This window comes from Arachis ipaensis, chromosome B10 (assembly GCF_000816755.2).
Source record: "Arachis ipaensis cultivar K30076 chromosome B10, Araip1.1, whole genome shotgun sequence".
Taxonomy (NCBI): Eukaryota; Viridiplantae; Streptophyta; class Magnoliopsida; order Fabales; family Fabaceae; genus Arachis; species Arachis ipaensis.
In genome coordinates, this window is record NC_029794.2 from 123033065 (window position 1) to 123044950 (window position 11886).

Consider the following 11886-nt stretch of genomic DNA (forward strand, 5'->3'; position numbering starts at 1 on the left):
AAATCACATCTAAATAGCTTTTGTATTAATTTATAAAATGATAAAAATAGATGCTTTATTTGAAACTTTTTAGGATAAAAAAGATTTGATTGGATTAGTTTTAAAATGTGATCTAATTTTATAGGATCTAGAAGGAATTGATTTGACTTTTTGTTTAAATTCATGTCAAATTAAAACTATTTAAGCTATTTCCAATACAAATATATTCCTAATATCATTATTAATCATTAGATCAATTAAAATCTCTTTATTTAATTGTTTTAAACATACATTTTAAGTAAGTTTAATTCAAATAATTTCAAACTCAATCAAATGAATTTTCAATTTAATAATTATAAACACCTCTAAAAATAATGATCCATTTATCCATCAATATAAAACAAAATAAATGCATTTTAGAAAATGTACAAAATAATAAAAAAAATGTTTAATTATTCTATTAATTTCTATAATTTTACTAAATTTTTAATTAAATTTCTATAATTTTTTTCTTTTTGATTGAGTCTCTATACCATATCAAATTTTAAAATTCAGTTCATGCTGTGACAAAAACGTTGAAATTAACAGAATATTCCGTTAAATAAAACGAATATGTCTAACACTTGACTGAATATTTTGTATAATTTAACCGAATATTCTGTTAATTTTAATATTTTTGTCACGGTGGGGACTTAATTACAAAATCTGATATGGTATAGGAACCTAATTGAAAAGAAAAAAAAATATAGGGACTTAATTAAAAATTCGGTGAAATTATAGAAGCCGACAAAATAATTAAATCTAAAATTTTATTTTATAAAATGCTAAATACATATTTTTATACATAATGATTGATTTTGGTGTATATATACTAAGGTTTTCAATTTATATTAGAAATTAAAAAATTTAATTTACTTTAAAAATAAAAAGAAACAAAAATACCCTTTTAGATTAGGATTATTTAATTATTTTAGATATTAGAAATTTAAATTTGATTTTAAAAAGTTTAAAGTACCAAGATTGTCTACTTATTTATCAATCCTCTTTTGTTATTTTAGTTTTATTCTTAGTAGGCTGGAATATCAAGTGTTATATGCATGTGAATGAAAAATACATCGTACTTCAAAGCAACTGCAATACAACAAGGTTCTGAAAACCCGCAAATCGGTTATCGAACCGTTTAAATTATTGATTCATTAATTTAATGGTTTAACCGTTTGGTGTATTTTTAATTTATAATTTCACTGGATGGCGACATGACGAGGAGGAAAACAAAGGCAGAGCTCGATTGTTCTGACTGCTGAAATTCGTGAATTTTTTTTTTAATTCAATTTCTGAAGAGTGATATAAGATTTGTTTTATTTTTTAAATTTTGCCGTTGTTTTTCGTTTTCTTTTAATTTTCAATATTGAAACCGTGTCGTTTAGCAGGACTCTTTTCAAAAATTGAACAAATTTTGGTTTAATACGACATACTGATTTTTAGTTTGATAACAGTTTTAAAACTAGACGATTTTGCGTGTCACCCGAATCGGATTTTATAGCGGTTTTTAGTTTGACCGACCGATCCGATTTTCAGACCATTGCAATACAACACATACTTTTTGGGTCGCGAATACAATTTGAATCAATTATTAACGTATTCTCATTCTCATAAATAATACTCGAGGTTGCTCTTGCAACGTATTCCCCAAATTCTAAAGTCATCGTAGTTAAATAAAAAATTATCCCAAGACCTAAAAAGAAAACGGAATATACATTCTCACAAACCAAGTGTATGAAATCGTATGTCTCATAGCAATACTTTAATGGAATCAATTTTGGGTATTACTTTTGACTTTTTTATAACAATTAAAATTATTTGAAATTAAAACTTGTATTAGATATCATTTTTAAACTAATACTAATATTAACAAAAAGATATCTTATCATTTTAAAGAAAAATTAGTGAAATGCTACCACTTGTAAATTTCGTTAAACTCATTAAATAAACATTGTAATATTGTTATTATAACGTTGTACCGAAAACTCAATTAAAATATACTTAAATAATTTTTTTTGTAACTTAAATAAGTTAAACAAAAAAGAAAAAAAAAGGGCTGAAACTGCTTAAATAAAGAGGCAGTTCGATTTAAGACTACTCTTAAACTCTTTTTAGGGAGAAGGAAGTTTCAATTGATAAAGTTGTAACCGCATCGCCATCTCTACTATGGTATCCGTCACCGTATTTGCATCTCTCATAATCAAGCGAAAATTAACACGTCAATTCCAATGCATGATATCTTTTATTTTGAGCATCAATGGATCAATAAACCTAAAACTCTCTTGATGATTAGTAATAAGATTAAATACCTCCACACAATCCGTCTCACTAATAACATCTCATTGATCCACATTCCAGGCTAAGAGATAACCTCTCTAAATAGCAAACAATTCTCCTTGAAGAATATTATTACTCTCACTCATTCCTAAATACCCTTTTTGCCAACACGCATTACAATCTCTAATAATGCAAGCAAAACCAACACTATTACCAGAAATAGGATAACTAACATCACAACTAATCTTGAAAGTACCTATAGATGTAGGATTTAAAAAACTATATAGAATAGCAGGGAAGGACATGCGTTGTAATTCAAAAACACTCCTAAGCTCCTTTTTCTGAAGTTAAAGCCAGACAAATCACTTTTTTCGGAGGCCAAGTCTCATGAGGATTAAAAATGTCATTATTCCTTACTCTTCATATCCACCAAAGTTCCGAAAAGAACCTGAATAGATGCTCTCTACTATATGATACAAGAACTAGTTCTTCAAATCCAGACGATGATAATAAATATCCAACCTATGTCATACAAGCTCAGCTTTCAGACAATCATGAATACAATGTAAAACTGATTCTTGACTAGAAAGACATCTTGGACATCTATCCAGTGATGGCATCCTTCTTCTGAAGCAAAAACTTGCAGTAGGAAGAATCTCTCTAAGACACAGTCAAGCAAAAAACTTGTGATTTTTCGAAATAAACTGGCGCCAAATTTAAAGCCAATTTTGCCGCTCCTCCCAACCAAAAACCTGCTTACACAATCATAAATAACCATTGTATGAGTCATAGACTTTGGATGCAGTCCCAAACCAATACCAATCTACTTCCGAACTCGTTTGCATATATGGATTATAAGAAAGAATGTTACCTTTCAGATTCTGAGATATAGGAGAATAAAGAGTCTCCAAATATCACCTACCAACTGACCAGATATCCTGTATTCGGAAGTTCAAACTAGAAATGTGAACATAATCCATCTCATTATATAACTGTCCTTCACTCCTCCAACTAGAAAACCAAAAATTCTAGTTCAAATCCTCAATACACCAAGCAAACCTACCCTTTAACACTCTCCAAGCCTTAGAAAGACTTTTTCAAATGTGAGAGCCCTTGTTTCTAGGACAACCAAAATAGTCATCTTGAGATGATCGGTATTTGACATCCAACAATTGGACCCATAACTTATTTGACTGATGGAAAAAAAGTCAAAACTAGCTTTCCAAGTAGAGTAATATCGCACAATAAGGATCTCTAATCCTAAAACCTCCATATTTTTTTGGAGTAACCAACACTTTCCAACTAACGAGATTCAATCCTCTTCTATCATCCTGTGCTTTCCAAAAACCCATCATAGACTCCAGTTTACTGATGATCCCTTTAGAAAAAAGAAAGACTGCATTTGGTACATGAGAATAGCAGCTACAATGGAATTGACTAAGTAGATTCTACCTATCCGGTTGAGCAAATTCTCTTTCCAGTTTGCTAGTCTATCTTGAATCTAATCCAGAAAACTATTGAAAATTAAACGGATCACCCTAGAATGGCTAAGAGTAACCCCAAGATACTTGCTTAAGTCCAAGACAAATTTGATAGAGGACAACCCATTGAAGATCTCTTTCCTTATCACAGAGACGTTCTTGGAGCAAAGCACTTTAGATTTCTTCACATTAATCTTCATCCCAAATTCTTTGCAAAAATTCTACAAAACCATCACATTTTACTTTTGTCTCTTCGTAACTTTACAAAATAAAAGCAAATTTATCCACAAACATTATGTGGGATATTTTTGGTCCCCCTCTAAAAATAGTAACCGATTCCCACAAGCCTAGATCAACATAATGACTAATAAGTAATAAAGTATGTCAATCTCTCCATACACAATACAAAAAGATAGGATGACATAAGGTCTCCTTGCCTAAAACCTCGGTTAGGAGTAAAGCCATTCGGATGATTCTCATTCCAAAATTATAGACAAGGAGGAAGTAATGACACAATTCATAATCAAATTAATTGTAGAGCTAGAAAAACCAAAGTTCAGAAGAGTATGGGCCAAAAATCAGTCAACTCTGTCATAAGCTTTCTCCAGATCAATCTTAAAAGTCAAGGTGCCTTTCTTGGATCTAGTCTTCTTCATAAAGTGAAGAATCTCTTGCACAATAATGATGTTGTCAGGAGCTCCTTGTCCCAGAATAAACCCTCCTTGAAGCGGGCCAATAATCTCCGCAAGATGAGGACGAAGTCTATTAATAAAGACCTTCGTGATGATCTTGTAAACCACGTTGCAAAGACTAATCGGCCTGAAGTCCTTCATAGATACCGGCGTTTCAACCTTCGGAATAAGAACCAGTTAAGTCTTCGTCATCCTCGGATCAAGAGCAACATCGGAGAGCTTCTACTTAACCAAATTCCAAACATCAGGACCAATGATCTCCCAATATTCCTTGAAGAAGAAAGCTTGAAACTCATCATGACCCGAAGCTTGAAAAGAATTCATGTGAAAAATAGTTGTTCTTACTTCTTCCAAAGTAACTGGCGGTGTAAGATCATCGCAAGCTTTCTCATACAGAGAAGGAAGAGCCACATTATCAAGACAACCCAAATCAACATCATCTAAACGAAAAAATAAGCTTTTGTAGAAAGACTCTACTTCACGACTCAGAACTTTCGGATCAGTCTCCCACACCCCATCCTTGAGGAAAAGACCATAAATCTTATTATGCTTCCTTCGCACAAGAGTTTGAACATGAAAGAATATTGTATTTCTATCTCCGAACCTTACCCACTGCTCTCTGAACTTTTAGAACCATATGAGCTCTTCTTGCACTTGAGTATTATTATAGTCATCAATCAATTGCTACTCTTTGTGATGCAAATAAATATTATCCACCACTTCCAAATGCTTCTGCAAATAACTAATTTGGTGTTGTAATTCACATTTCCTAACAAAAATGTTATCGAACACCTTCCAATTAAACTCTAAAAAATTCTTCTACACTTCTGAAAGCTTGCTATGAATTTCTCTATTACCAGACCACCAATACTGGTTCATAATATCCCTGTACCCGAGATGAGTAACCCAAGCAGTAACAAATGGGAAAGGTCAATTCCCTTTAAGATAAGAACGACCTTTACAACGCATCAGTATAAGACAATGATCAAAGTGAAGTCCATTTAAATTTTTTGCATAGGCCTCTGAAAAGATAGATAACCAACCACTATTTATATAAACTCGGTCAAACTTCTTTACCACGTCAACATAATATTCTACCCTCTTGTATTAAGAGAACCGTCTTCCAATAATCTTCAGATCAAACCAATACTCAAATAACTTAGATGTACTCAGTTGTACTCCTATATTTTATTACCCTATTTTTTTTATTATCTTCTTATCAATTTAGTAGAAAATTGAATCTAAATCAATTTAATGTAAGTTCTTTTTTCAATTATTTACAAAGTTACGATTTTTCTTCCAATCCAAATGCACAAATTTCTCAATCTTCACATCCGCAAAATTCTAAGTTTTCTATTGCAATATTTTTCAAATCCAATGAGCCAAAATTCAAATACTCATTTTTCTTCTCAATTTCAAGTCCCATCCAATTTGCAAGTTCTATTTTTCTCAAATAATCAAAGTTCAGGATCACTTCCATTTTCATTTTCTGCCCTATTTAATCCAATAGTTGGAAAAATAGGAATACACCCTCTAATCCATTTCAAACTCAAAGTGTTGAGAGTTCATTTGATCCATCAATCCAGACGCCAGTTGAATTGACACATACACAACATTTGGAATTTTCTAACAACGAAGGCTTAGAGGTTATTGATCTCAACAACAACCATGTTAAATATAAATGCCAAGACAGTGGTCATTGTCAATAGGAAGAGAATAAACTACTCGTAAGTACATGGTTAAATATCTTAATGAATGATCAAGCATCACAAAGAATTCATGAGTATTGTGATAAAAGTAATCCTAACTTGATCAAGAGAAGAGCATTGCAATGAAACTATGATGGCATAGGATTAATGCTGGGGCACAAAGATTTGGTAGTTGTCATGATCAAGCATCATGAAGAATAAGGAGTGGTTCAAATGAAAATAATGTAATGGAGTTAGCCCACCAACTCTTTGAAGCCACTGAAACGAAGAAATACAGTTTTGTTCACTAGTGTTTGACGATGTTTTACAAGGTCGCACTTCAAAGATAATAAACTACACTATAAATGATAACTTGTACAATATGAGATTATTTATCAAATGAGATGTATCTTAAATGGACAATGTTTGTTAAAATAAAATCCCAACCACAACGAAATAAACGAAAGTTATCTACATAATATCAAGAAGGATAACAAAAGCATGTAGAACGAGCATTTAGAGTGTTACAAACTCATTTCACAATCAGCCCATCACGATTTTGGGAAAACTTGGAAAAATAATGAGAGCTTGCATCAATATACCGTGCTAGTAACTATACTAAACTCCCTTTGCTCCTAAGAAATTCATTCAAAGAAATGTCGAATTTCATTACCGACAAAAGCATCAACGGCAGAGTTTATTATTACAGTGTCTTTTTTTTTTCTTTCAAAGTTAGAAATGAGACTCAAACCTGCGACCTCTAAATAAGTATAAAAAGACTAGGTCATTTAAACTATAACTCATTGGCTAATATTACTGTGTCTTTCTTATTACTTTATTTATGTAATGTATTTTTTTTTATTGTTATACTTAATTAGATAATATTTTAAAGTCTATTGAAAATCTTATGAGTCACTTGGGTTGTTTAACAGACATGTTCCAAAAAACACAATTCCAGAAATGTCTGACAAACCATGAAATCCCCAAAAATGGGCTTCGCATTGGAATAATTATTACACAAGAAAGAAAACTACGGAGGAAAAAACTGTCTCACCGGCAATTTCGAAAGAACAACTTAATTTCGTCATTGTTGAATATACTACAAAATGAACTGTGCAATTAACCTTCCAGTGCTGAAGCTCCAGATATAATCTCAATCAATTCAGTGGTGATTGATGCTTGACGAGTTCTGCCAGAAAAATGAACAAAATCAGCATTCTACAACTTCAAATGCAAAATACACACCAGAACAAGCGAGTCATTGTACGCGTGCCACAACCAAATACAAGAGAGAGAAAGTAGTGACCTGTTGTAGGTGAGAGTGAGTCGGTCGAGCATATCTCCGGCGTTCCTGCTAGAGCTGTCCATGGCAGACATTCTTGCTCCTTGTTCACTGCAAGCATTCTCCAACACCCCATTGAACAATATCTGTAGCAAAAGTGGGTATAAAATACAAAATCGTAAGTACAGTGTGACAGAAAGACATTAAATTAACTGGTAAAAGATTTTATGGATTGCCCAAAACTATCAATTTGAATTGAACAGTTTGACAAAAGAAACCATAAACATTAAGCGAAATCTACACTCACACAAGAAAACTGGAACTCAGCCAGATTCTGAAGAACTTCTCCTTTTGTCTCGGCACCTTCAATTTCATAAGAGTCTAGCTCCCCAAGCTTTCCCCCAGCTTCAGCCTCTCTCTCCACAATCTACAGGAAATTGAAATCATTAACAATACTAGAATTAGCAGATGGTATGCAATTAAACTCAAACTGCAAAACATATTCAAGTCCCTTCAAGTCTTGCTGCATAACATGTAAAGGGCAAAGGTCCACTGCAGTGACAACTTGGATACCCTAGACAACATAATGCTGGATAAGTAGTACCTCAGGAGAGAGCACAGTTGACACAGTTGGCATAAATTGGACAACTGAATGGAACTTGTTGAACACAATCCTTAAGGCATCAAACTCCACATTCTTTAGGATGTCATCTGCCAAGACTGAAACCTGAAAACATAACAATTCCAAAGAATGAAAAAGTCAGGAAAGAGTCATCAATCAACAATTTTGATTCACCATAATCAAAGTCAACATGAAGTTTCCACCTTCAACATCAAGTATTACTCTACTAAGCAGGGCTGGCTATATACTATATCAAACAATGCCAATATGCTCCATCAACGGCTAAAATTTTCAGTGATTCCATGTAGACTAAATTCACAATTTCAACAAGCCACGAGTGCTTAATTATTTTTTTAAAGGGGTAAACAAAAGATTTCAACATTAAAATGTAAAAAACACACTACTAACTTTTAATTTGCAGAATATTCTCTGTTACAAATATCCGTCTCAGTTGCTGAATTCACTTTTCCTTAATTATTAAACTATTGATCCCTATCATTTTCCACTGTAATTAAAAGTCACAAGACCAAAATATAAGAAGTTAAATGCAAAAATTAACACAAACACAAGAACTTTAAATCAGAAGTTATACGGGAAGAAAATTAAACCATGGAGCAGTTAAGAGACAGAATAAATAACCTGAGAATAGTTCAGGGGGTTCTTCTGCAGCTCAGTTATGCTGAGACTAATGTCATTCTTGGAATCACGTATCAATTGAGCCTTAGCCTTCTCACCCAATATGACATACTTTGTCTCTTTCTCAGGCCCTATAGAAGTAAGGATGTATAATAATCAATAGCCAAAAATAGAGAAAAAGGAAAGCGAGAGAGAGAGACTAGAATAAACCGGAATACACAAAACACTGCTGTAATTTAAGACAGGATATTTTTAAAAAAAAGTGTATAAAGGAGAAAAATTATTAGTCCTCAATGCAAATCCACGTAATTTTTTTCCGATAAAAGGAATCCACGAAAATATTATATTCACATAAAATATTTGAATATCACCAGTTCTATAGGACTTTAATTATTACTTGTTTTAAAATTTTTCAATACTAACTGTCATTTGTTACAAGATTTTAGTCAATATGCACGTAACATTCAATTGTACTACTGAATGAGTAGTATGAGTATATCATATGTTAATTTTCTATGTTGGACACCACCACCCAGACAAGCATGCCAATGAAATACAAGGATCTCATATTCCCTGTTTCTTTCTGATTAAACAAGTACTCGATATTTACTCTCAAAACCCCAACTTCTGCAGCATTTGACTTTCATATTTCAGTTAGAATTGACATGAGGAGTAATTTATGTTTGGTAGTTCAATCTGAGAAGTGATTTTGACAACATTGAGTGAAACCTAGAAGTGATCATCACTTCTACTGAAAATCTGGAATTGATTTTGGATTGCTACAATCCATTTTAGCGATAGCTAGCAATGAAACCAAACAAGATGCTAAAAAAAGAGACGAAAAAAAAAAAAAAACAATTCTAAGACCTAGAATGGGTATTCAGGGCTGCAAACATCCAACAAACATGCTCTGGCCACTGAAAGAGGATCATCATCATCCGAACATTTTCTATTATAAAATCATTGAATATAACAAAATTACAGTTTCAACCGTTTCATTTTAATAAGTGAACACAATTCTGACAAACATAAATAGTAATTAACCCAAGAAGATATGAAGTGGAATAAGTACCAGAGCTCAATTTGTGCAAAATCCTGCTTATCTTGACAGATGTGGAATTGATACCACCACAAAGACCTTTGTCTGAAGAAATGGTAACAATAACACTCTTCTTGACATTAACACCTAAACACCATTTCAAATTCATCAGAAACTCAATCTAATTAAAAAAACAGATGTGTGTGTGTGAGAGCTAACCCATGTCATAAAACTATTGCAAAATCACTACAAGAATAGGTATATGGAAAAAATCAGAATATGTAATAAACTAATAATCGAACATCAATCACCATTCTTAAACTGTTAAAAGAAGGCCAAAAAGATAAAAAGAGTGCACTACATACTGGGAGAGTCACCCAGAAGGGCAGTGAATGGTTGCCAGAGACCACGGGAGTTTTCGGCTCTGGTTTGAATAGCTCTAAGCTTAGAGGCTGCAACCATCTTCATTGCCTTTGTGATCTTCTGGATATTCTTAACACTCTTCATCCTGTTTCTCACTGCACCATTCAATTACACAAACACCAAAAAAATGCTAGTGAATAATTTTATTAAGAATAAAAACTTCTACCACGGAACAAAACCAATAAAAAACATCAAAACATCATTAGATATTGATCCTTACCAACTTGAGTCGAAATAGAGCGCACTCCATTGGGAGCTTGTTCTCTGTTAATAACGTAAAATCATGTGCTTTAGCGAACATATAACATCTACCATCACATTGCATATATAAATATGTAAATTTCAGATCTTCAGATTCAAAAAACAGAATGCTCAGCATAAAAAAGAAAAATAAAAAAAATGATGCTAGATCATGATTTGTTTTCGTTACAGCGGAAAACGAGAAATATTTCTCAGATCAAAAATTTCTCTAGGCTAAGGTTAATTTCTTCGAATCCCTAACAAGAAAAGTAGAATGGAAATTGTGGAACTGACTGAGAGTGAGAGATGAGAGAGGAGCGGATAGGAGAAGAGAGGAGTGGGGTGGCGAATCGCCTCCCTTCACGACGGAGAGCAGCCATGGCCATTTCGGTAACAGGGAGATTCTTCTCGTTCGGTGATCGGTTCTTCCGAAACCCTAGGGTGATGGTGATGCGATGATAGGGTGCAGCGTTGTTTGGTTCCGAAACAGGGTGTGTTTCTTCTCTTTACTTTTTCACTCGTGTTGTGTCAACCCTACGCACTTCTCACTTTCACTAGCTTCAATTACATGACTGGTTCAATAACATGACCACGTGGCGCAATACATTTTTTTAAACGCTTTTTAATAATTAAAATTTAATTTATATAATCGACTAAATTGTGTTATTTTTGTCACAAACAAATTAATTTGACCGAAAAATCAATAAATCAAATTTTCAACTGATCTAAATTATTATTTTTTTTATAAAAAATGACTATAATACTCTTATTATAAAAAATGAGTAATAGCATAGAGAAAAGAGAAATATTAGAATTTAGAATTTTAAAATATATAGTAGAAATATTTTAAGTCGTTTTCTATAATCAGGATTTTATAGTTATTTTTATTAAAAAATGTTAATTTAAATCGGTTCAAGATTTGGTTTATCGATTTTTTGGTCAAACCGATTTATTTCATCTAATTTTGATAAAAATAATACAATTTGATTGATTATATAGATTGCATATTAATTATTAAAAAAATATCTTTAAAAAAAATGTTTTAAACATCTTTACGTGAGTAGCTCCCTAATACTTAACAAGAGTATTTTTTGAGTTATAACTTCAATCATATATGATACCCCATATATATATATTAGCTTAAATAAATCATATTTTTACAATAAAGTAATCTCATTTTTATTTATTATTTCAACAACTATGTCATATAAATACTATGTCTTATTATCAATTATATTTTATTTTATATAATTAATTTGTTTAATGTTATTTTGCAGTAATGTTTTTTTATTACCTGCGACCTTTGAGGTGAAAAAAGAGAGATATACCATGTGAACTAAAGCTTATTGGCACTTTTTTATTGACTTTTGGAGTTTTGGTCATGGTTCATGGATCAACACACTAAATAGTAATACCATTATTAAAATTGTTTTGACGTTTTTGGATATTGGGTGACCCAAATCATTCTCAACTTCTTGGCCGAAA

At 32.2% G+C, this 11886-nt stretch overlaps 1 protein-coding gene across 1 annotated transcript; it reads right to left on the bottom strand.

The window, feature by feature from the left end:
- LOC107623447 (ATP synthase subunit gamma, mitochondrial) lies at positions 7046–10963 on the bottom strand. Its single transcript, XM_016325708.2, has 9 exons — positions 10696–10963; positions 10382–10425; positions 10104–10256; positions 9772–9885; positions 8703–8830; positions 8046–8168; positions 7749–7868; positions 7466–7587; positions 7046–7348 (listed from the first exon to the last, which is right to left on the bottom strand). The coding sequence occupies exons 1-9, from the start codon at positions 10785–10787 to the stop codon at positions 7279–7281; spliced, it is 966 nt and encodes a 321-aa protein (XP_016181194.1). The 5' UTR covers positions 10788–10963; the 3' UTR covers positions 7046–7278.

Coding starts and splice junctions, on each gene's coding strand:
- LOC107623447 (XM_016325708.2), bottom strand. CDS start 10,787: ATGGCCATGGCTGCTCTCCGTCGTGAAGGGAGGCGATTCGCCACCCCA. Junction 10,257..10,381: donor CTCTATTTCGACTCAAGTTG/GTAAGGATCAAT, acceptor TGAATGGTGCAG/TGAGAAACAGGATGAAGAGT. Junction 7,349..7,465: donor CTCACTCTCACCTACAACAG/GTCACTACTTTC, acceptor TTTTTCTGGCAG/AACTCGTCAAGCATCAATCA.